At 38.6% G+C, this 24,759-nt stretch overlaps 1 protein-coding gene across 1 annotated transcript in view; it reads left to right on the top strand.

Annotated features, from left to right (window-relative positions):
• ABCC4 (ATP-binding cassette, sub-family C (CFTR/MRP), member 4) overlaps window positions 1–24,759 on the top strand; it is a gene marked incomplete at its 3' end in the record, with an annotated part of 52,010 nt that overhangs the window by 10,426 nt on the left and 16,825 nt on the right. Inside the window, exons 5-13 of the mRNA XM_009581032.1 lie at window positions 4,949–5,038; window positions 5,507–5,670; window positions 9,863–9,988; window positions 12,902–13,151; window positions 17,191–17,295; window positions 21,646–21,735; window positions 22,096–22,287; window positions 23,826–23,920; window positions 24,028–24,114. Coding sequence (XP_009579327.1) covers window positions 4,949–5,038; window positions 5,507–5,670; window positions 9,863–9,988; window positions 12,902–13,151; window positions 17,191–17,295; window positions 21,646–21,735; window positions 22,096–22,287; window positions 23,826–23,920; window positions 24,028–24,114 — 1,199 coding nt within the window. The remainder of the gene's footprint in view (window positions 1–4,948; window positions 5,039–5,506; window positions 5,671–9,862; window positions 9,989–12,901; window positions 13,152–17,190; window positions 17,296–21,645; window positions 21,736–22,095; window positions 22,288–23,825; window positions 23,921–24,027; window positions 24,115–24,759) is intronic.

Below are 24,759 nucleotides of genomic sequence, written 5' to 3'. Positions count from 1 at the left end.
AGCTGCTGATTTTTGCCTGCTCGTGCCGTCAGAGAAGAGCCCCCCCATGGCTGGTGGAAGGGTTGTGTGCTGGAGCGGTAAGAGGCCGTGAGCATACAGCAGGAGAGGGGCAGAGCTCCCAGGGGATGCTGGCAGTTACTCAGCCCTGCAGTTTCATCCCGGGGGAGGACGTTACGCTTGGCTGTCACCATCTGCCTCAGCACTCTCAGTTGCCTGGGAATTGCTTCGTGGTCCAATTTCCACCCCCCGGCCCCGGCCCCGTTGTGGTTAATGGTGGAATTTATTTATATTTTCTTGCAGCGATGCTGTAGAGCTAGTGAGTTGCCTGCTTTGAGGGTCAGAGAGGCTGCCCCCCTCTCGGGGCGTCCCTGGGGTTGGCTCGGGGAGAGGCAGTGGTACTGCGGTGCTGCTGCCCCTGCCGGGCTTCGTGGTCCAATTTCCACCCCCCGGCCCCGGCCCCGTTGTGGTTAATGGTGGAATTTATTTATATTTTCTTGCAGCGATGCTGTAGAGCTAGTGAGTTGCCTGCTTTGAGGGTCAGAGAGGCTGCCCCCCTCTCGGGGCGTCCCTGGGGTTGGCTCGGGGAGAGGCAGTGGTACTGCGGTGCTGCTGCCCCTGCTGGGCTACGGGGATGCTTGGCGTCTTCGCAGGCAGGTCTCTTTGGTATCCCTCCTACTTGCAGGGGGGGAGAAAGAGAGGAGTGGGCAGAGGAGAAACGGTTCAGAATCAAGCTGAATCCTAAAGGTAGGGTAGAGCTGTTTTTTAGTACCAATTACTGGTTTTACTGTGGGAGCACCGGAGTCCTTCATTAAAGCCAATGAAGTGTGAGAAGGGATGTACATTCAGGAAGCTGTGGTTTCTTTGCTGTCTGTGAGTCCTGATCAAGCAATAGCTGTCCTCAACTACAGATGGAGCCGAGGCCACTCTCAGATGGAAAGTGGAACAAGAGAAGTTATGGATATTACCTACAGGAAGGAGTTGAGCGACATCCAGGATGAAATGCTGACCTTGGTGTGCTCTGGGGAGCAAGCAACCCAGTTGTAAATGTCTGCTTCCCTCTTCTGAAGCTGTTTGCAACAGCCAAACTGTTGAGCCCATCTCGGCTTCCGAGCAGGAAGTCCCTGCTGGGGATGGTGGAGGGGAAAATGCCCTATCTTTCTACTTTTAGGGCTGCTAGAATAGTGACCTACCAGTTCTTACCTCAGCAGAGAAGTTTAATTGAGGGATCAGGACTGTAAAGTTTGTTTAGAATGTAAAGAAATCCATGTTATTTTAAGGATTGAACATAGGTACCATCCACTGAAGGCAAACACCTGTACTACTGGTATAGGTCATGCAAAGGCTTTGGGCAAAGCAGTAAAGTGAGGAGAGTAAAAACGGCCCCATTGTAAGTGTTGATTACTTTTCATGCACGTACTTATTCTCCTCCCTCTTCTGATACCTTGGAAATTATCCTCTGGGAACTCGGCTCTAACACGGCACACTGCTTTCTTGTACATAAACATCTCTCTAAGGTATTAATTTACTAAACTGATTATCATAACACAGTTTGAAATTCATGAAATATGTATATAGCGATGTTGTTTGTTGCTGTGTTGATATTAGCTTAGAAGCTTGGAAAAGAAATGTTCACCCTTATTTCTAGAGATGTGATTAAATGGAAAATTAATCTCCTCTCATCTCGTAAATGTTTACTCCTGAGGGGGAAGGCTGAGGTCACAGCAGAACGTTGATAAACCTTTCTAATCATTTGTCTTCATTATCTGAGGCTTATAGATGGGTCATACTTTCTCTTTATCCTCATATATGCTTTTGAAAGAATCTGGGTGCTAATTTACCAGCACTTTTGTGGTGTTCGTTAATTGCTCTAGTAAAGAAAAACTTGGATTTGCAAGGATGAGTGGGTTGGATGAGAGAGCATCCTTAATAGAGAACTTCAAATGCTCATAATTCTTAAGTTTTAGACCCTTTTTCATTTCCTGGAAAGTTAAAATCTCATTTGCAAAAATCCTCTATTCAAACTCCAAGATGTTTTGTGATCAGTAAGAAGTATTAGCGATGCACGCACGCAGGAAGCTTGCAACAAAAATGAAAATGGAATCTGTCTCATGACTCACAATCTCATGTTTTAAAACCAAAGGCTGCGTACAGGAGGCTGATTTTTTTTTTTTTTTTTTAAGACTTAACTTTTAGAAGTTCTTTGAGGTTCAGAATAAACACTAAAGCAGTTTAAGCTATGGAGTAGTTGGTGGAGACAGAAAGCAGCCAAAAAGGTGTCAGGAGTTATTTGACTGAACAGTTACATTATTCCTTTCTATGGTCAGTTCCCCCTTTTTAATGTGCTTTTGAATTAACTGTTTGGGGCAGGGAGAGATTAAAACACTAAGATGGGAGTACAGAAGGCAAATAACGGTTAAAGAATTGAAATTGGGCCTGTGCAATTACATCTAGTGGGGGAAAAAGTTTAACCTAAGACATCAAGTGTACAAACTGCTCTTATTAGTTTGTATAATTAAAACCTGTTTTCCTTGAGAAAGTGTGCTTGCTGGGAAATACAACGGTACGGAAAGTTTATAGACAGAAAATCAAGCAGATCTTTGTGCTGAAGACGGACAAATAATTGGCAAATGTAAAACAAAAATGTAAATTCAAACTACAGTTGCTTTTAAAAAGGTGTGTGGCTCTAGATAATCTTCAGTAGTATTTCTTACCTTCGGAGTGACTTTATAGATGTTATGGTCAAAGCAATATTTAAAGCCACACTGTACTGACTTTGGCTGGGATAGAATTACTTTTCTTCATAGCAGCTCATATGGTGCTGTGCTTCGGATGTAGTAGAAAGGAAAAGTACCAAAATGGGACTTTTTAGTAGAAATCGGTTATAGAAGTAAAACTGCTGCTTTGTGTCCAATATTTCCATTTCCTTCTGTATACTTTGCAGTCTAGACAGGTCCATTCAGCCGGGAAAATATATGGCTTACTTCACTTTAAAAAACAAACACAAACAAACAAACAAAAACAACAACAAAAAAAAACCCCAAAAGCAAAAGTAGTTTTGAAGCAGGAAGGGAAGAAAAGACTAAAATTGCATTGCCACTGGACATTGGAAACGGCTGTCTCTTCCCTGAGAAGACAAATCAGTCACAGACGAGCACCCTCCTTTTGGCTCGGATGCTTGCATGGTTCCTTCTGAGAGCTCCAGTCCTGAGACTGTCTTGGTCAAAATGAGCTGGGCTAGTATATTTTGAAACTGTTTTGACTGCCTGTGTCTGAAATAGCTAGGAAGAGATCAGAAGGGTGACTCAGGTGGCGGGTCCGAGACAGACCCGGGTGCCGTGGGCCACTAGCGAGACACCAGTGCAGTGTTCTCCTGGGTGGCTCAGGTGGACCTCCAATAGCAGATACCTCTGCGTCGTAAAGAAGTAAGTAGCAGTAGGTGCTGTAAACACACCCTGGTGGGCAACTTCTTCAAACTCCTATTACTATGGTCTATGGATATCTAACAGCTTTTCTAGGAGCTTATCAACCTTGGCCTGTGGTGTGGAGTAAACGTGATAGAAACGTGGATGTGCTGTGGCTGCATTACCTGCAGGCAGCTTCGCGGGGGATTTCAGATGTATGAGAGACAAGTGGCTTAAGACAGGGAACGAAGCAATGATTTTCTCAAATAATTAAATCTCATCTCTCATATACCCAGTATCCTAGATTTATTATTGAAATATCAGAGGAATTTCTGAGTGGAGTTTTAAATGTTTCTGCCTGCTGGTTTCAGTTGAGATTCTTTCTGTGATTAATACCTTCGTAACCCAACAGTGAGGTGCAAGAAATGTAAGGCACTTTGTTTGAAATGGTGCTTTGAATAGTACTTTGATGTCTGATGTTCTTGCACCTGATTTAAAATACCAGAACAATATTTTTGAAACAATTAGTGCCTTTCAGGTTAGATTATTGATCAAAAAGGAATCCTAATAATAATAGTTCGGAGAGGGAGAGGTAGATGTGCACCGCCTAAAAATGCGAAGTGTTTTTGAGGAGGGAACTATTCCTGTTACAGGAAAACGTGTAATCTGTTTTGTATATTTTTTCACTTGTGCTGCAAAACTGTGTTTTATTTCTAGCAGGTGTAGAAGGAAGCAGGGTCTGTTATCTGCATCTTTGAGCTATTTCAGTTTGGATCTTTGCAGTAATGTTCAGACTGCATGTTTCCAGATGTGATTTTTTTGGGGGTAGTCTGTAATCACATTAAATTGATTAATTTATTTATTAACCTATAAAAATACTTGAGATTTACTTTTGTTGCTTTTCATAGCATGTGGTAAACTTCATTTAATATAATTCAGAAATCTTATGATTTTACAAGAGTTATTAACAAGGGAAATATTTATTAATTTGTAAAGGGATATTAACTCTGATTTGCAAAGACAGAAAGCACAGTTTGCAGTGTTAACAAGAACTGATAGTGTAAAATGAATAACTTGGTTTTTTTGTCTTCTGTCAGGAATCTCGTTCAAAACAGAATTCTTTCAGTTGGCCAAACATTGTCCTGATTTTAATTTGGTCTTCAGGTGGAGTTTCTGATGCACAGATGCTCATAATGGGGGGGAGAGCAAATGAAAAGTTACAGGCTCTTTTGTTTTGTTTTAATAACTTGCTAAGTTGGTATTTTCCCATTTTTAATCACTTCAGACATGAAGATAGTTATGGCACTTTTATTCTTGCAGTCTAGACTTTTTTTTTATACTCTCTTCTTCAGGACTTTCTTCAGAATATTTAACGTAACCCACATGTTATCTAAGGTTCTTGAAGTGTGCCAAGATATTCTCAGGCAAAAGCTGAGCTGTGCCTTCAGCTTCTGCCCTGGTATTGTATTTTTTTATTGAGTCTTCTGTGTATAGGTGTACTGTGCTCTATAAGCTGTGACAACTTGAGACTGTTCTGACTTTTTTAGGCACTTCGTCTCAGTAATGTAGCAATGGCAAAAACTACCACTGGTCAAATAGTAAATCTTCTGTCAAATGATGTGAACAAATTTGATCAGGTAAGAAGTATTACAGATCCTTCCAAGGGGCTGAAGAAATTGTGGGGTTTAAGTTAGTTAAGAAGTTAAGAGTTAAGAAGTTTTTGTTTACAACTGATGATTAAGTGTTTCTTATGAACATTTCTTCTAGTTGTTTCTCGAACATCATAGGAAGAGAAATATTCTCTTAAAATATGGGAGGAAAACATACTTCCCCCCCCTCCTCCCCTAAATATTTTCCTGCTATTTTCCTAAGCTCAGAGAAATGTTGGTGCATGAAGATAAAACAAAATCAATGTGGTAATTTGCTTACTTTCTGGAGGTTAGGCACCTCTGTGTACATTTAGGTCTCTGAATCTGGTGCAGAATTCTCACTGGATGCCTCAGTATCTGCCGTAGGCAAAGGTGCTTCCTCAACTTTGTGTTATTAGGATTTAATTTTTTAGCTAAGACCAAAACCTAATTTTTGTTTCTTAACTATTTGCCTAGGTAACGATTTTCTTGCACTTCTTGTGGGCTGGACCAATTCAAGCTGTAGCAGTAACAGTACTTCTCTGGATGGAGATAGGCCCATCATGTCTTGCAGGAATGGCGGTTCTGATTATTCTTCTTCCTGTCCAGACCTGCATTGGGAGGCTTTTTTCTTCCCTAAGGTAAGGTCGCACGTGTTGGGTTGTAGGTATTTTCTGTCCTGGGTTTTAAAATGCGCATACTTTGTGGAGGTGGAGTACTGCTCTGAGGTCAGCTTCTGTCTGGTGAGGTTTTTTGCGTTGTCTTTTATCTTTGCCGATGTTTTTCATAGTTGCTAATGTGAGATTTCTGAATTCCTGTTTAGGGACTTGAGGTGGTCTGTCTTCCAGATATGCTGAAAGTATCTGCTACTCATTAGCTGTCCAGTATATTAAGAGTTGGGCTACTTCTGTAGCTACCTTGCTGTAGATCTTGGCATAGAATTGTGTAACTCCTTGAGCTTTGCCTTCCTGCACTGATGTTTAGGGAGTGGTTACTACAAAGGCAATACTGTTGGTCCTGCTATAAGTTTGACTTACTGGGGTGATACAGGAGTTGCAGCAGAAAGCTCTGAAGGTTTCATGTTCAAAGATCTTGCTCTCTCTCCTCCAAGACAAAGATGCAGAGAGGAAAAAGGGGAAGGAACTGAGAGAGAAAGGAAGAAGAAAATTATGATGGTGGTTTTGATGCCAGCTATGAGGTTTCTAACTGTAAGGTTTTAGGCTGTGGAGATATAAAATGAGTTTGCAGTAATTTTCCATTATCAGACAAATTTAATTTGTTTTTCTGTGACTTCCTCCTAAAAAAAAAGGCTTGCCTCAAAGGGGAATATTGAATTATCTTCAATGTTCTCACTTCCTAACTTCCTTTTTCGTGTGTGATTAATCTTGCTCTGCTTACATCATGAGTTTATAAATGGCTTTTCCATCTAAATGGAAATATTTTTGTGTTCTTTTACAGTGTACGCATATGCTTGGTAGTGTTATGCATCTTTGTTGCACTTGTATTCAGGGTGAATGGGTTCCTTCTAGCTCTTTGGATAAGTAAAACTTTTTTAGTCAGTTACTGTTGTTTTCAAGTTGTGTTTTAAGACGAGTTTTCCAGAGGTACTGAGACTGGCATTGTCATTGCATGGCTAGGTATGAAGGGAGAGCTGAGAATTAGAAAATGAGACCAATTCGTAGACTTCCTTCTATTTGTAACCACTGTGATAGTCTTCAGTTATTATGCTCACGTGCTGTTTCTCAAATAATAAGCCATTCAGTGTTCTCTATCAAATTCTTAGGTTTTTTATTATAAAACCTATTTGTAAAACGCTTCCAATATATTCTTACATGTGCATTTTCACTGCATATGTAATATGCATGCATAAGTATCAAGCTGCTTCACTGTCGGTTTTTTTGAGTTTTAAGTTTTTGAGGTTTTGAGCTTTGAGTCAGTAGTTAAAATACTTAGCACTTAACTAGTGCCTTATCCATGGTGGTAAGCATTATTATCCCCATTTTACAGATGGGAAACTGAGGCACAAAGAGATTAAGGGACTTGTCCAGGGTCAGACAACAAGGTGACAAAAATCTCTTCTGGAAGGTATGTATTTTGAAAGTTGATCAGTGGCAATGTAATGTTGTTTGGGTTTTTTCCCCATTCATTAATAGCCACTTGTTTGGATGCAGTGCAAGGGAAAGAATTTGTTAACCAGAAAAACCTTTGCTTGTCTACGTAGGCACAGATCTTTGTATTTGTGAATAGAAATGTGCAGTGAACAGAAGGAGTTAATGGAAAAAATGAAATGGATTCCAGCTCCGTAATGATGTGTTCACGTGGCAATTGCTGGGAATCTGCATGGATTTAAGGAAATCAGCCTATGAAGAAGTAATTTAAGGATTAAAGCTTTTGCTAAAATCCAGACATGCTCAGTGTGACAGCTAATTTGTGCTATTATTCAGCATTGTATTTGTGACCCAGTCTTGGTAAACACATATATGCGCACCAGTTTATGATGCAGGCATTGGCTTCAGTGCTGTGGGAGTTTGCAGAAATGGACTCAGTATCCTATGGAATGGTATACACTCTATTATGCAGTATTGCTTTTACCTGCACAAGTACTAGAAGTTTTACAAAATACACATGACCTAATATATTATTTGAGAAATAGTTCAATTATTGGACTGAAAGCCATTTTATATATATTTATTCACAAGAGCTCAACCCTTTCACTGCTTAGCCATGCAACTGTAATATTCTCATTTAAATCCCTTTTAATTTTTTTTTAAGGGACTATGTGGAACTGTCAGACATGATTAAAACCCGCCAAATATGCCTCATGAAAGCAAAAACAAATTCTGCAGCTTGCTTAATTTAGGATGGTTATTAGTATCATAGAGGGGACTTCTCAGACACTTGAAGAATTTTCAGGTCCTTTCGTATTGTGCTCGTAAGGATGCTATGTAAGCATGTGTTTCCCAGTTGTCCTGATCTCCATGTACTCTGAACTTAATATTTTTAAAACTGGGGACATGTCTTCCTCTGCTCTAAATTGCCATCAGTGCACTGGAAGTCTGTGTACTTTAAACCATTATATAATATTTCTGAGACTGTGGCTTCTGGTATGTGTGTACAAAATACGCTTTTTGCAATGTAGAGGAGTGTAACTTAAAAAAAAACCAAAGAAAAATACCCTCCCTCCCCCAACCTCTTGAACATTTTAAAGCAATTTGAAAGAGGATGGTTGCTATGATAACATTTCAGTGGGAGAACTGAAAAATTGGTTTATGAGAACTATAGCCTTTTTGATTCACACCATTTAAAAAAGAAACCTCTGTTAAATTTATTATTTTGAATCATCTTCAACCTTCTGTTGTCTGGAGACCAAGCCTGGAAGTTAGGTCTGAAAGGTGACTGTTTCAAAAGGTTGCAGGTGAGAATTGTTGTTTGCTGCTGCAGAGACATGAACAACACGTGCTAAATTTTGCCTTTTGTGTAGCGGTGGTGTGTGCATGGGGAAGAAAGGATGAGCTCTCACATTCTTTGAGGAATTGTTTTTCTTTTACTGTTTCTTTTTGGAAAGGAGGACTTAGCAAAGATACTCTTGTTCCATGTCAGTATGGTTGGTTTAGGCTAAGCTATCTTCCTCAGTTTTAATAAGAAGCCTTGATTGTATTAGGGCCGAGTTCGTACATTTCTTTTGTCAGTTTTCTTGTATAAGTATTTCTTAATACCCTGCTTCAGCCATCCCAACATTTATGGAATGCTGGTGCTGCGAAGTTTTTTTAAAATTACGAGCAAGCGCCTGAAATAATTTCTACTTAAGTGCTTTAAACATGGCTATTTCTTCCAGAGCATCGGAGAAATCTTACAGGGTGCAGGTTAAGCTGACAAAACGCAGCCACCCCTTCTAAAGAGCTTTTCTTTTTTTTTTTTTTTTTTTTTTTTTTAATATGATCTCTGAATTTTAACTTTCATTGGTATATACAAAAATAAGTAATTTAGCACGAAAAGGTGTGTTTTATCAAAATAAGGCCTACCATAGCTTACTATGGGCGAAGTATGTTTGTCTACATGAGTGAATTCGGAATTGTAATAGGCTTTATTAGCATGGTTTATGCATTCATTACATGGCTTCTAACTTTCAGTGTTTTTTTCCTAATTAAAACTGTGACTTTATTATTTAATTATATGTATTTTCCAGTTTGTTCATTAGTGCAAACATAATGTGGGACCAAAATAGATATATTTACTTTAGTGTTAATTACAGTTAATGGTTAAATAATATTTATTTATTAAACAAAACCGTATCTAGATTAGCTCTCCTAAATTATAGCCCATATACTGTTACTAAGTAATCTTTGCTTCAACTAGAGTTAATCTTAAAAAGACACAAACAGAGGCCAGTTTTGTTAACAACGTCAAAAGAGCCTTATGAGAAGGGTTGTTATTTTGGCATTTAAAAACCATTTTTAAAAGTAATTTTCTAATTTTTGTTTAGTTCTAAATTGAATATTTGTAAATATTTTCATTTGAGTTTTTTTTTTTTACACAAATATGCTGTTTAAGGAATACCATGTGTTTGCGCAAGCTGACATATAATTCTGAACATTGAATCAACTCATAGTTCCGTGAGAATAGGAAATACCAGGAATACAGACATACCAAGTCTGTCTGCTGCGTGTCAGCTTTAAGATACTGTTTTAGGAAGACCCTTTAGTGCAATTACAATTATATGAATCCTGTTCACAAGTAAAAGCAAAAACTTCATTAATATGAGTGTGTTATGTGATCGTGAATAGTCTCTCTTCTTTTGAGAATCTGAGAATTTTTACTTTGTGCTATTTACAGAAGCAAGACAGCTGCCTTAACGGATGTCAGGATTAGGACCATGAATGAAGTCATAAGTGGTATGAAGATAATAAAGATGTATGCTTGGGAAAAATCATTTGCGGAACTTGTGAATGGTTTAAGAAGGTAATCCTGGAAAGATACAGCTTGGTATATGATCTATATCTGTTTCCATTTTTTCACATGTCAGTAAGTGTATTATTTTGTGCTTTAAGTGCAGTTTACTGCTCTGGCTTTTTTTTTTTTTAAATTTTCTATAGCAAGAGTGAAGGAATGAAAATATATCCTAAGGGGATGTATGCTTGGGAAAAATCATTTGCGGAACTTGTGAATGGTTTAAGAAGGTAATCCTGGAAAGATACAGCTTTGGTATATGATCTATATCTAAGGGGACAGAATAAGAAAAAAAACCTTTGATATTTATAAATTTTGGGGGTTTCATGCTTCCTTTTACGGTTGTGTTTAAAAACAGCAACTACTAAACTGTAGTAGTTATAATTGAACAATTTCATCCTCACAGTTATGTAAACTAATAGCAAGGAACCAATAAACAGACATTTCCCTTCTGGGAATCTGACTTTCTGTCCTAAATGATAGCATCCTCAGGTAGTACTCTGCTTCCCTTTCGGCCATCTGGGAAGGGTGGAGGGGAGAAAGGCAGCAGTTCAGAAATTCTCTAGCTGTTCAACTGGCAAGGCCAGCTGAGTTTGGTATCCTAAGACATTTCATTTCAGAGGTCCGCCAGCATCTGATTAGAACTTATTCATAAATTCGATTTTCGATCAATATTTGTGCTTTTACTTGACAGTATAAGGGCATTCAGTGCTAAAGGATAACTGTAGGAGCTCAGGTGCATATTTCTCATCATGTAATTTTCATGTTATGTCCCTCACTCAGCATATAAGTAGAAGGTTGTTATCCTGCTGTAGATAGTCTGATTTTTTTTTTTTTTTAATTTGTTTTTTTTGGAATTCCTTTTTTTTAAAGGAATTTTTTTCCTTTACATCCATGTGCAGGCTTGCAAACTTGCTAATGTTCCCTGAGATGTTTCTTCCCACGTATATAATCCTTTCCTCCTTCAGATTATAGGATCATGTGCTGATTGAATGTTCTTGATTGATTGAAAGCTTTGCTGTCTTACGTGGAGCCAGAGAGGATATTTCTTTATTGAAAGCTTCCTCAATGGGCGTATTCACATCACTAAACGTTAAGATTTCCAAGTTCAACACCTCGTTAGGATTAGAGGCTTCCTTTTTAATGATGGAGAGAAATTAGCTCTTCCAAAACACATCTGGAGCCCTCTTTCTTTTCTTTAACTGTGCTGTGGAAAACTGTAGTTAAAAGTCTTAAATTCAGCCAGGTGATTTATTGCCCAATATTTCCACAGTGGCCCCTGACAGTTGCTAAGACGACATCTGAACTCCTCCGTTGCTCTTTTTTCCTGTGGCTGTCCGTATTAGTTTCCTTTTATATAACTCCGTGCCTTAAGACAGTGTAGTATATCATATACAGCCTGCGGGTAGGCTGTAATTTATCTGATATTTATGGAGAGTAGCACAAAGAACTTGCTGATTATCCACAGATAGTGAGAGGATTATTAAGGATTATTAGAGGGTGGGAAAAGAGTTTCATCCAGGATTGTAGAAGTAATTGAATTAGACCCAATTCAAATAGTTTACATACAAATGTTCTTTCTCTGTACTCTGGAGGAGATCAGAGATTGTGAGCCCTTAAGCTGAAAAAATAAGTCTTTGAAACTCTTTGAAAGTCTGTCAATTCAGCCAATTTGGCAAGTATAGTGGGAAAGTCGCTTAACTAGTTTTCCAGTAGCACATCGTGCATCCTTCTCTCCGTTAAGTGAGGACTTAATTTACTTCAAATTGTGTAATCATAGCTTGAGTTTCTAATCTTAGTGTATAGTTCCAAGTAGAAGGTAATCAAAATGATCAAGATTTTCTCTGAGAATTGCCAGAATATTGGGAAGAGAAATGAGGAATTGTTTCAAGATTTTATATTCTATATTATTTCAAACAGATAAAATTAGAATATATGGGGAAGGAGTAAGTTTTTATGGCTCTCTTGATACAGAAAAACTATTTTTATAAGAATTACATTCTTATTTTAATAAGAAGTTAAGCCTGATGTCATCCACATTGTAGATAGTGCAGTAACGTTTTGAGGACTGGACCTCGTGAGTGATTTAGAAGTGGAAACTGAAATTTAACCGAAGTGGAAATTGAGAACATACGCATCAGCAGCTTTTCAGTTGCTGGAGGGAGACTTATGTGCCTGTGCAGTACTTCGATCGCTATTTAGCTCGGGTAATGGCTGGCAGAACAATGGGCCTCACAGATCAGTATTCTGAATTATGAACCAGAATTCCTAGGGCAAAAGAAGCCAGGAGCAGGGTCCAAATCGGGAAGGATTTAGACTGAGATCAAAGGAAATACTGCAAATCCTGTGATCCAGCTTGAGGAGCAGCAGCTGAATAATGGCAGATACTTGGGCCATGGGTGAACTCTTGATCTTTTGGAAGTTGCCCTGTTTTTTCAACTGCAGAGTATGTGTTGATCTTATCAGGAGTTTTGTGACTGAACTGTACTGGTTTTTGGTATTGGAAGGACAAGGAGTTTGTGGGTCCTTGGCCTTTATACAGAGGTTTTTTCCTCTTTGCTCTTGTACGCAACCCAGAAAAATTTGAAGCAGATTAGAATCTGAATTAAAATACTAGTTTGACCAAAGCAGAAAAAACCCAGTATTTTGGTTTGCCGTCTCTGAAAAAGAATTATTTTCTATAGCTACTAAGATATTAAATATAATAATTTTCCCCACTCAATTTCTAAGCCTTTTAAATTCTCTTTTGTTACTTAACCATATAACATACTTTCTTTACAGTTCTTTACATGTGAGTTGGGGTGGTGCAAGGGGAGGAGAAAGGATATAGAAGTAAAATCCTGAGAGTGGATTTCCCTCATCCTATTGTTGAGGGCAACTGTAATGAGAGAGACTGATGTGATTGTTTGTATTTTGCATTTTTAGGAAGGAGATTGCCATGGTTATGAAAAGCTCCTACCTTCGAGGACTGAACTTAGCCTCTTTCTTTGTGGCAAGCAAAATAACAGTGTTCATGACTTTCATGGCATACGTACTACTTGGCAATGTTATCTCTGCAAGTCGGGTGTTTGTTGCAGTGTCCCTGTATGGTGCAGTAAGACTGACAGTAACTCTGTTCTTCCCTGCGGCTGTTGAGAGAGTGTCCGAGGCCGTGGTTAGCATACGACGAATCAAGGTATGGTTATTGATTTGAATGGTATGTGGATTTCTTCTCTTATTCTAACATTGTTTTAATGTCATCGACAAAAGCAGCCTTATTTTAGTTTTGCAGTTTGGGATTTTTAATGAAATAACCTATTTTGAAAACTGAACATGTTGCTGTGTACGCACGTGCAAAAACATGACATGCACTGTAGGGCAGGCTGAAATGTAGGAGAAAATTGTACGTGCAAAGAGGCGTTGTAGACATTTTTGAAGTTAGAGGAACACGTGTACAGATACGCAGATATGTTGGGATTGGGAGTTGGGGGACAAAGCAGGCAGATGGGAGCTGTAGGGTTCATATTCATATTCCATGTGTGCATTACCTTGTCAGCTATGGAAGACAGGTGTGAGCCCTAGCTGGTGTCATGTGGCTGCTGTAGACATTTTTGAAGTTAGAGGAACACGTGTACAGATACGCAGATATGTTGGGATTGGGAGCTGGGGGACAAAGCAGGCAGATGGGAGCTGTAGGGTTCATATTCATATTCCATGTGTACTGCATTACCTTGTCAGCTATGGAGGACAGGTGTGAGCCCTAGCTGGTGTCTTGTGGCTGCTTTCAATACTGGAGTGAAGACTCAAATTCAATAAGGACGAACATGCTGCTGGTTTTGGCATATGGACTTTATTTTGTTTGTTTTGCTGTGTTTAGTGTATGTTGTGAATAAAATAGTCATGTTTGCTGCATGTACCAATACTTTAGCATAAATTGCAAGAGCAAATGACTTAAATGCAAAATGCATTTTGAATTTAAAACTTAAAAAATCCCAAATTGTCAGGTTATCAAAGTACAGAATTAAAGCATGCCAGGCATTTTAGAACTTAATTTTGCAAAAAAACCAGGTTAATCTAGTCTAGAACAGGGAAAAGAAATGCTTTAGATGTAATCATATGGCTTTGCATAGTGTCACTATGCCATTTGTTGGTGAAAGTAGCTAAACATCTCCTATTTTATTTTTTTCTCCATGTGCTTGAATATAATAAATAGGTTTTTTATTGATAAATTTTCTAACTGTAGTAAGCCCGCACAAAAAACTGTGTATTAAACAGGTAATCTTTGCACTTCAAAGAAGCATTTTGTAAAAGTTGATGCAAATGGAGTTAGAAAAGGTCAGTGTGTGAAAATCATGACCACAGCGATATCATAGGCATTAACATTTACTATTACTGCTTAAACTAAACTGGAGGGGGAGGGGGAGAGAAGTGCTTGGGATACTGGGTGTTGCACACTGTCTTTTCTGTACTCTCATATACCCTGTGTTCAGCTGCAGGGCAGTGCTCTTTCAAGGGATCTTTCAAGCTGTGCAGGTTGAGAGACAGGGATGGCTGAAAAAGATGCCTTAGGAACAGGAGAATGGCACTTGCGCAGAGGCAGTGATGATCTGTTCCTTTTTTTTTCTCTTGTCTCTGTTTCCAGCGTATCCTAGTGGTCACATGATTTTGTTTCTGACAGCCGGCTCCAACTCCCTTGCACTTATGATTCCTTAAGGATGGTTTTTGGGAAAAGAATTGTCCTAATGAATCTGTAGCATCCTTGATGCCGTCACCAACTTTTTAGCTTCCGTTTCCCAAACGGTTTCAGGGTTGGACATTTTGCTACTGAATGACAAGATGCTGCCTGACCAAAGATGTGTTATTGAAATGTAGATAAGTGGAAGGGAGTTAGGAGAAGAGAGTAGGAAATACAGAAAAAATGATTAAGGCGATGGCTAGGTATATTTGGGCAAAACTGAAAACGTTTTTTTAAGAAGGTGTTTTCTCTTAGGTTTTGTAGAACAAGTGAGGTTTCTGCACTGATCTTAAAGTATGCTCAGATGGAGAGAAAGAAGCAGGAGATACTATGCTTCAGGTGACAGTAAAGAACGATAGTCAGGTGGGCGGTAGTAGCCTTTCCTCCATATTCATTTATACATACATAAGAACTATGTGGCAAAAAGAATAGTGGTCTCCTTATTGTGTTTTTCACCTAAGCTCTTTTCCCATCACCCTAGCTACACATCTGAGAGCTGGTCTGCCTCTCTTCTTGAAGCTCATTCAGTCTTTTGTGATGGAGCAATAGGCTCAAGGTCCCCTCGTGAAACAAAGTGAGTGAGAGCAGTTGTTTTTCAGAGGGTTAATTTGGCAGACACGCAGAAAAGAGGGTAGGTTTCAGCTGGATAGAAAAGATAGAGGTTTCTCTTTCAAGGACACAGTCATATCTCAAGCTAATGTTTGGTTCTCAGCATCCGTGGATGGTAGCAACTTTATTTTTCTCTGTATGGGAGATTATTAAGTACAAAAAGAATGGAAGAATGTTTTAAGAGAACTTAAAGAGTCTCTAAGGCTTAAGTTATTGCATTTGAAAGTTTTATTTCTAGTGTTGATTTTTTCCCCCACTGTTTAAAATTCATGGTGTTAACCATGTAACTTTTTTCTTCATTTGTACTAGTTTTATTGAAATCTTCCGTATGTGATACTGTAACATTTTCGAGTTAAATGGCTAGCTGGGATTTATACCTGGGATGAATGCTACTGCTAGAAAAGAAATTCCTGGTAAATGCAGAAACGACGAGAGACTGATTCCTTGCTTATAACTGCCATGGTATTTCAGCCATCACCTAAATCTAAATCACACTTCTGAGGTCTTTTCTCAAGCCACACACCCCAGTACTGATTCAGGCTGTGTCCGGAGTTTCTTCCCCTGCCTACCACTCTCTTATCCTGAGTTCTCTTTTACACACGGACCCGTTTGGGCCTGCCTATCTAAAACAGCGCTCAGCAATACTCACCTGGCCGGAGAGCTCAGGCATGTCTGGCTTTGCACTTTTGCCTTTTGGTGGAGCTATATATATGTGCATTGAGTTTGCAGGCTGCTGCATTAAAACACTTGGCTTCTCACTGCTCTCTGAAACCTTACCCACCAGCTGGAGTTAGAGCAGTACCCCTGGGCCTGTTAACACCTAGCAGTACTCCTCCTGTCCTCCCATGGCTCCTGGCATCCTCCCGCTGCTTCCTCTCAGTTACTGACCTCCCTAAGTCTTCAGCAGCTATCTCACGTCTGCAAACTGTTAGCTCAGGACTTGTTAACTAGTCTTGGCTTCTAAGGTCAAGACCTTCCTTCTTTTCTCAAAATACTGTCTGCTAGAGCCTATTTAAGGTCTTTAAGGTCTGTGATTCAAAGCATGATAGAGTTTTTCTGGTTTTGTCTTAAAATTGTGGTAACTTATCCTTGAAAGTTTTCTCTAGAATTTGCCCCTTTTCTTTCTAAATGTGTTTGAGCTATTTATAATCTAGGATCAGACAGGGTGTGCTAGAAGTGTGGCTGTGGTACAAAAGTGCACATTTATGCACCTTGAAGGAAAGATTCTCTGACTGGGATATAATGTAGAAGTACAGTAGTGAAAGTGCAACGAACCAGTTACACAAGCGTAAGCAATTTTTTTTGTTAATGCTCTGGACTTTAAAAGGAGGAGAGGTTCAGATAGCGTTCTGCAGCCTTTTTGTCACTTGAAAAATGCTTAATAGGGACAGTGGACAGCTTCTTACCATGTCCTCATTGTTCTTCCGAGCGAAGCAACATAAGCCTTTACCATCAAAGCAGTGGACTGATAAGGTGTTGCAGTGAGGGTTTCACCTCTTCTGCATGGGAAGAGGGAGTCAAACAATTGTAAGATTGTCAGTGTTTCAAGGAACAGACAGGGCGGGTTCTTCAGGTCCATTTGCTTCAGGAATTCTGTTTTATTGAGCAGGTGGTTGTTAGAGTCCTGTAGTACTTTTATGCTATTAAATCGGCACTTTTGTTGGTTTTTTTTTTGGAGGCGGGGGGAGGGGAGGGGGCACAGTTAGCTAGTTAGAGGTACACTATTGAAGGAGTTGCGCATTGCTTTGGAAATGTAATTCCTTGATCAGTTTGTGGTTGTTCCCCCCCATAATTAATGTTCTGTATGCTGCTTCCAAAAACATGTGCTTGGGTTCCTTTCCCATTCTCAGTCTCACATTAGGTAATATCCTGTGCTTTTCTTTTATTGCAGAACTTTCTGATACTTGATGAGGTCTCACACTTCAAGCCACAACTGCATGGTAATAATGAGAATGTCATTCTTCATGTTCAGGATTTGACTTGCTATTGGGATAAGGTAAATTTACTTCTACTAAATGTAAAGTATATTGGCGCTGCAGGCATTTTGAGTCTAAAAAGCAGAATGTCTGTGTATAGTGTGCTGATGTTTTGTATTCCATCTTTTGTGTATGAGAATCCTTTTAGTATGTTAAGCTAACTCTGTAGAATAGTACGGAAAACACTATCAAGTGCATCTTAAAAGTAGCTATTCCTGAATATTATACTAAATGAAAATCTGTGCATTTCTATGTGAAAATGTCTCTTGTTACTAAGCAGCATTGTATTGTAGCTGAGATACTTAAATTAGAATTAAGGATAGACAGCACAGTAAGGTGGGCCTCAGCGTGTGCGGTTTTTTCTGTGAACTGAATGCTGATCAGTCCGTTAGTCTAGAACGAGTACAATATTATACTTCTCATAACAGATTTGAAAGCTTTAGAGACTAGTTTGCACATATTTGTTACTCTGGGTATTTTAATTGAGACTGTTCAGCTACAAATTGTTCTCTGCTTAAAATGCACCAAAATCATCAAAATGACTAGAAAAAGGGACAATACACAGGTGATAAATCTATTATGTATCCTTTTCTGTAAGAAAGGCAAAGATTGACTGTTGTTTCTGTTTTAAAACTGCAATTGCTATGGTGAGGAGCAATTTGTGATGAATTGTTGGAGCTATCACGAGCTGTCGGTATCCTTGCACAAGGGAAGTTTCAGTCTCTATAAGAAGTGCTGGAAGCTCTAAAAATGAATTTTGCATATAAATGTAATGCAAATAAGACATGTCACATATTTCCCTTTATATACCCTCTTCCCCTATGTGTGCTGTGTCCCAAGGAAGATAAAGTGTGAAAACATATGTGAGGATCTACCTACTACTACTCAGCTACAAAAGAAAATTTCTATATTATTGTGCTTTATTTTCTCAGAGTTGTCTGTGACATAAATCTTTCTGAGACATCGAGCACATTTTTAAAAATTGATATGAAAAACTTAATGGTGAATACATTCTAATGCAAAATGGAATGTATTTCTTAGTCTTTGTTTTCTTCCCAAACCAACATTTGTACCACTGTTAACAATTCATAGGAAATGGTTGCATAATATGCCCATAAAACGCCTTCTTTTTCTTCTCATGAGTTGTTTATATTGCATAAAGCAGGGTAGCATGACTGGAATTACTGGTTTCCTTTCGATTTAAAAAAACCCAAACCAACAAACCACCCACAAAACTGTTAATGTAATTTTCATTTTGATATTTAATTGCAGTGTTCATGGGAGAAGAATAGTTCTCCCAGAACTATTAAGAGCTGCTCAGAAAGTTTCTCTTATATACTCTTTTTAATTTTAAATAATAATAATTTTTAAAAGTTGCTCACTGAAAAGATGATGAGTTCTGAGAGAGAGGAGTTATAAAAGGAATAATGAAAATATGCTATCCTTTGTCAAGTAACCAGCTTAGCTTGCTACTCTGGCTAGGTTTCTCAAGACTCTTTGGATCTCTGTGCAGACACTGTACAGCTGGATGATAATTTTTTTGTTTTTAAAGATTGTGAGCCAAAAGAGATACTAAAAAAACCCCAACAACCCACAAATCCAAAATCACTGGAAGTCAAAAAGGGATTATTAGCTAGACTTTTAGGAAAACAACCTAACATGGTGTATTACAGTTTATCAAAAGATAAACAAAACCAATTAATTCATGGTCACACTCTTGTTTTACTAAGGCACATGTTATCTCGAGTCCCACAGGCTAGTCTGATACCAGCATGGAACTAGGGATTCTTCAGTAGGGGTTTTTACTGATGTGCCTTGAGTTTATAGAACAGTCTTTCTGCTCAACTGAGCAACTTCAGATTTAAAATTCAAGTATTTGAATGGAGGCCAAATTTATCCCTTGTAATTTTAGTCACTTAAATGAGAAGGCTAAGTAGTATAGTACTTCTGTGCAATATATGGTCTCTGTACCCCTTAGACGGGATGAATTGCTTCTTTCTCTTGACTGTAGGACGTGTAAGGTCTGCCCAAGCTTACCTAAGGAGTTGCTGCCCCTGAAGGGATCATTCTTGTGTCCTTCTGTCCTCGCACTCCGTGTCCTCCCTTGTGCTGGTGTTAATGTTTGTATATACGACCCTGTGGGGAACCAGTTCAGAGGGATAAAGCAATAGAAAATGAATCGCTTCTAATGTGATTTGTTTTCTTGATAGCTGAGTCCCATGAACAACCTGCCTGCAAGGTTAGGCAAGATCAAGTGGCAGAAGAATGGAAGGGAAAGACAGGGATAGTTGACAGGACACAGGGGAGCTGGGCCATTTGTGGTAATGAGCTGTCAGATGAACTTAGCTGTAATATTAGTCTGTGCTCTAATTTAAGTGCCTCAGTTTAGTGCCTAAAAATAGGTGTGATGAATTCAGGACAAATTGTCTTTAATTATAAAGAATGCTATTTTGTAAAAATACCATGCCCCTTAGGTGTTTGCGGCCATGCTGTTTGCTTGCATTACTACTTTTGTATAGGGTCTATGATGTCTTACAATACCACTTTATAATATTTGGGTAATAGTTTAAAAACTTCTTTTAAATTTTCTGTAATGTTTTTAGGCTCTTATGATATGTTTTTTTAAAAACCTGAGTGTGGGAGGAAATATCTTTGCACTTTTTGGAGTAGAGAAGCACAACCTCAAGAGGTCTGAAGAAGGGCCTGTGTGTCTGAAAACTTATTTACTTTTTCCATAGACTAATTGATTTAATAAGAGATATTTTCTCTTCCTACAAACTTTGCATTTAAAAAAAAAAAAAAAAAAAAAAGCCTTGGCTGCCATAAGTTGGTAGAGTTCCCCTGAACTTAGCACTAGCTGAGCACCTGAACTGTTACTCTGGACCGAGAAATCAAATCCGTGGTAAAATGCTGATTGGGAGAGGGGGTGGAGAAAGGGAAAAAGAGCCCCATTGATGCCACCTTGTGGAAATTAATAATAGCAACAAAAGTAGTTTTGCAGAGTTGCACAACATGCGCAAGTTTGGGTTCTCACGGTGTGACTCTGATTTCGTGTGAACCCTGCGGTGCCTCTGCGAGGTGGGAGCTGTGATGGGGGACGTGCAGCTTTGAGCTCTGGGTACGGTGCTGCCTAACCGAGTATTTCTCCTGGCACGAGTGGACACGTGTGCTTGCCCAGCTCTCCCAGCCGTCACAGGTGTGGATGGGTACCGTACCTGTGTCTCCCCCAAATAACGAGCTGCAAGCTTCCCCTTTTTGTAGTCCCAGAACTTGGTCTTGCGGCATCTTTCGTGCGTGGTTAGGTGATGGCCTCTTCAGCCTCTTGAGCTTCAAAGGGTGGCTGGAGATTTTAAGCAGTCTGCAAGCTGTTAAGAGGTACGCTAGATATTCTTCACCTTGCTCTTCTTTCTTGAAGCTTAAGGCTGGGTTTTTGTTTGGTCCTTTAATAGAAATACTTTTTTTTTTTTTTCCCCTAAATGCATATATTTTCCTGTTTGCATTTTAGTGTCAGTCATGCTTAGTGCGGTCTAAGATGCATGTAAAGGCAGATCCTGTTACAAGGGTGTTTTGCTTTAATGAGAGGGAGCTGCACCAGGCCCTTAGGAATTGTGGTTTAGCATAGCTATTAAAGACATGAGCATCCTTTCTTTTCACAAGAAATAGGCGTTTTTACAACCTTGATAGAAGAGGTGCAAAATATGTTGGGAAATAAGCTCTTATCAGTAGCGTCACATAAAGGGTAGGCATACTAAAAGAACTATTAAACAATTCTAGGGTAGTATATTTTCACACAAATAGCACACTATGTTGTCTGTGAAAAGTCTCTGAGAATCCACGATATACAAGATGAAGTTGTGTATAATCGAACGGCATTTTTCTGTCTTCTCTTTGGATAGAGCCTTGACTAGAGCAAACACAGACCTGGCTTTCCTGGGGCTCTGAGAGAGCTTCAACCCTCCCTTTTTCCAGCATTTGTCCGGCTACTCGGAGTCGCCGGGCGTGCCGTGCCGGCGCTGTGAATGCCGGTGCGATGGCCAGCAGAGAGCTCCTGTTTCCGAGGCTGCCGCCCCAGCCCTGTGCTCAGCTGCAGCGAGGGTGCGAGGGTGCTTTGAGGAAGCACTGCTTCTGCTGCCTTTGGGTTCCTTTTTCCTTAAACACTGTTTTATCCGTATTACTTGTTTGTGGTGAAGGATCAGGGTCTTTCGAAAGTATTTGTGAATTACCGAAGAGGCAAACTGCCTGAAAATATGGTGGGCATGTGGGTTGCTAATTTATAGTGATTTATGTGCATTGCTTTCTGTTTCTAAAGAGTTGTTTTGATGGTGCTTATTTCATTACTGAGGAAGCCTAACTTTTTCTCAAATCCATAGAGTTTAGAAAGCCCAGCACTTCAACAACTTTCATTTACTGTCAGACGAGGGGAATTATTGGCTGTGATTGGTCCTGTAGGAGCTGGAAAAGTAAGTCTTAGTGTTTACTCCATTCTGTGGGGTTTCTATGAGTCTGTTAAGCGTGACTAGAAACTTGAAAATGTACAGTTCCTTTCTGTGTATAACAACACACTTGACATCAAGGTACTGGCATTCAGGAAAGGCAGATGTCCTTCTGGGGGTGGGGAGGAGGTGGTTCGGAGTTAAACAGTACTTCGTACGTTGCTTCTAGACTGCATGTAAAGGGTACTAGTGCTCTTCTACTGTTAGCAGTAGTTTGAGTGACAGGGTGAAATAGGTCATCGTGCCAGTAAACACTGCTCAATCTCTGTGACATCTTTAATGCAATCAAACTTTTCAGGTTGTTTTTTTTTTTTTAATATTTTCCAGTCTTCGCTCTTAAGTGCTGTGCTTGGTGAGCTGCCTAAAGACAAAGGTTTGATAAACGTTACTGGAAGAATTGCCTATGTTTCTCAGCAGCCTTGGGTGTTTTCTGGTACAGTAAGAAGTAATATACTGTTTGACAAGGAATATGAGAAAGAAAAATACGAAAAAGTTTTAAAAGTCTGTGCTCTTAAAAAGGTATGGTTTTCTCTTTCTGTGTTTTATTTTCACAGTCTTTATTTTTATCTTAGTGTTCTTTCAGACTTGTGGTATGTGCTGCAATGTATAATATATAGAATTGATTATTATTAGTAGCATGTGAAATAAATCCTATTGCTTAACAGAATTATGTGTAATTATTTTTTATATCGGTGTGTAAGCACATTCTTGTAATTCCTAAAACTTTCACTAGAGGGGGGTGTAGTTTATGTGAAGCACAGACAAATTTGGAAAAAGCTATTCCCAGTTATTTAATTTCATAATCACATTTAGCCCTTTTCACTGGTATTATGGTAGGTGTGTGTGTAAATGCAATAAAAGGTGGAAACCAAATGATCAAGCTAGCACTATCTGTGACTTCCATTTTGTAAATATCCTATATACTTTTTTTAAATAAATGTCATGTATATCATGTATTATGCATTGCAAACGGCTATCGAAAGAACCTTAGTGCTATATATTGGAGAACTTGCTGAGCCCAAGTAGTTTTATGAAAAAATATTTTTGAAAGGTCTGTGTGCAAAGGAGTTTGTGACAAGAGATATAGAAGAGGATTAAGCCAGATTTGTCAAGAAACAGACATTTTGCTTGGCAGCTAAAAAGGTTTTATGCAGCATGTTACAATATTCCTGTCAGCAGTGACACAGGTGAAAAGCAGATGGTTACTGTGATGAAAATTTTTTTGCAAGGATTTTACACATGGTAGATAGAGTTTTAATATCTCCTGCTGATATTCAGTCATATGCTGTTGTCTAAACTTAAGGTTTTAGTGACTCTAAAAGACAGCAAACTGCATTTAAAAAAAACCCACTTCATATTTGATGGTAGATTTGCCTTCATAGTTTTCTTTCAAATTTATGTATCTTATAAAAGTCGTGAATAAACTTTCAGAATATGTTTTATAGCTTAATATAAAACTTCTGTATTTCCTGAATAGGAAATGCAATAGTATGACATGGAACACTGTATAATTTTGTCCTCTTACTCATAGTCCCAAGCCCCATAAATTAACCAAATTTGTGTGATGAATGTTGTGGTTATTTCCCTTGGATACATTGCAGTAAGAATAAAAGTAATGCAGTTCTTGGGACATTGGCAAATGGAAGATAATTTACTGATAATGGTTCCGTTTTATTTATTGTGACAGCTCATTTTTTTCTAGTAAAAAATAATTAATTTACTCTTACACTTCATAATTTTTAGTTTGATTTTCTGAATCAACAGCAAATATTCCTTGTAACACTAAGAAGAGTAGTGCACTTCCCTCTGGCAAAGCTGTAGAAAAAGTGGAATTTAAGATCTCACCTATTTTTCCTGCTTTCTTAATTATCTTTTGCTGAAGGTACAAAGTCATAAAGTAACTGCAGATATTTCATTTAGTGTGAATCCTTGTATTTTAATGTGAGATGATAAGTTAATACTTTTCAAATAAGAAAATGTTATGTTTGTCAATCTTTGAAGTTAAAATGATAAAAAAAAAAAAAAAAATCTTGCTATCTGTTCTTTCATGTTCACAGGACTTGGAATTATTAGCAAATGGTGACCTAACAGTAATAGGAGATCGTGGAGCTACGCTGAGCGGGGGACAGAAAGCCCGTGTAAATCTGGCCAGGCTAGTGGTTTTTTACTGTTTGTAAAATTTACAAATTGTCAAACTTTAGCGACTGAAGTAAACAAATGTAAGACTTTGTGATACTGACTTTTCTTTAAACCTTTTAGAGCTGTGTATCAAGACGCAGACATCTATCTTTTGGATGATCCACTGAGTGCAGTAGATGCTGAAGTTGGAAGACATTTGTTTGAAAAGTATGTTACTGCTTTATTTTAATTTAAAATACAATTGTTATCTTCTAATTCCGTATAGAAAAACTTGAGAAAGCATTTTTAGGGAGATGGATCTCTTCACAAAACAATGCATTCACTTTCTGCATTTATTTTTCCTCTATTTTATGTGTTTGGATGACGTATAGTTTTTTCCCTGTGTGTGTCTTTCGTTTTGCTCTTTATTTTTAAAAGCCCTGTAAAAGTCTGTTTTGAAGATATTAGAATTATTCTTAAGGGAATACATGCCATTTTCTTGAGGAAAATGTCGGATTTCGTACATGAGTATTGGGGTTTATGAATGTTGGGTTTTATGAATATTAGTACTGAGTAAAGAATAATATGGGGTGGGATTTTAAATCACTTCTTGGTTTGCTGCAGCTTTATTTGCAGCACTTAATTCAAGTAGCTAGAGGAAAGGACAGAACTCTCTTAGATTCTTGAGTGTTGTTTCATTTTGGTTCTTGAATGGTTGAAATTTCTCTCAGGTAGGTGAAACAGGGAACCGTGGCCTGCAGAGTAGACTGCGGAGAGCAGAAATAGGAGAAACGAGAATGTATAAGCTTATCATGAAAGAGAGATATTGGACCTTCCTCCATTCCTGAAGAAACAGGAGACTGTTCGTTAAAA

The sequence above is a fragment of the Fulmarus glacialis genome, unplaced genomic scaffold, assembly GCF_000690835.1.
Source record: "Fulmarus glacialis isolate BGI_N327 unplaced genomic scaffold, ASM69083v1 scaffold8817, whole genome shotgun sequence".
NCBI lineage: Eukaryota > Metazoa > Chordata > Aves > Procellariiformes > Procellariidae > Fulmarus > Fulmarus glacialis.
The sequence above is the reverse complement of the archived record's forward strand: the minus strand, read 5'-3'. Positions and strand labels throughout refer to the sequence as shown.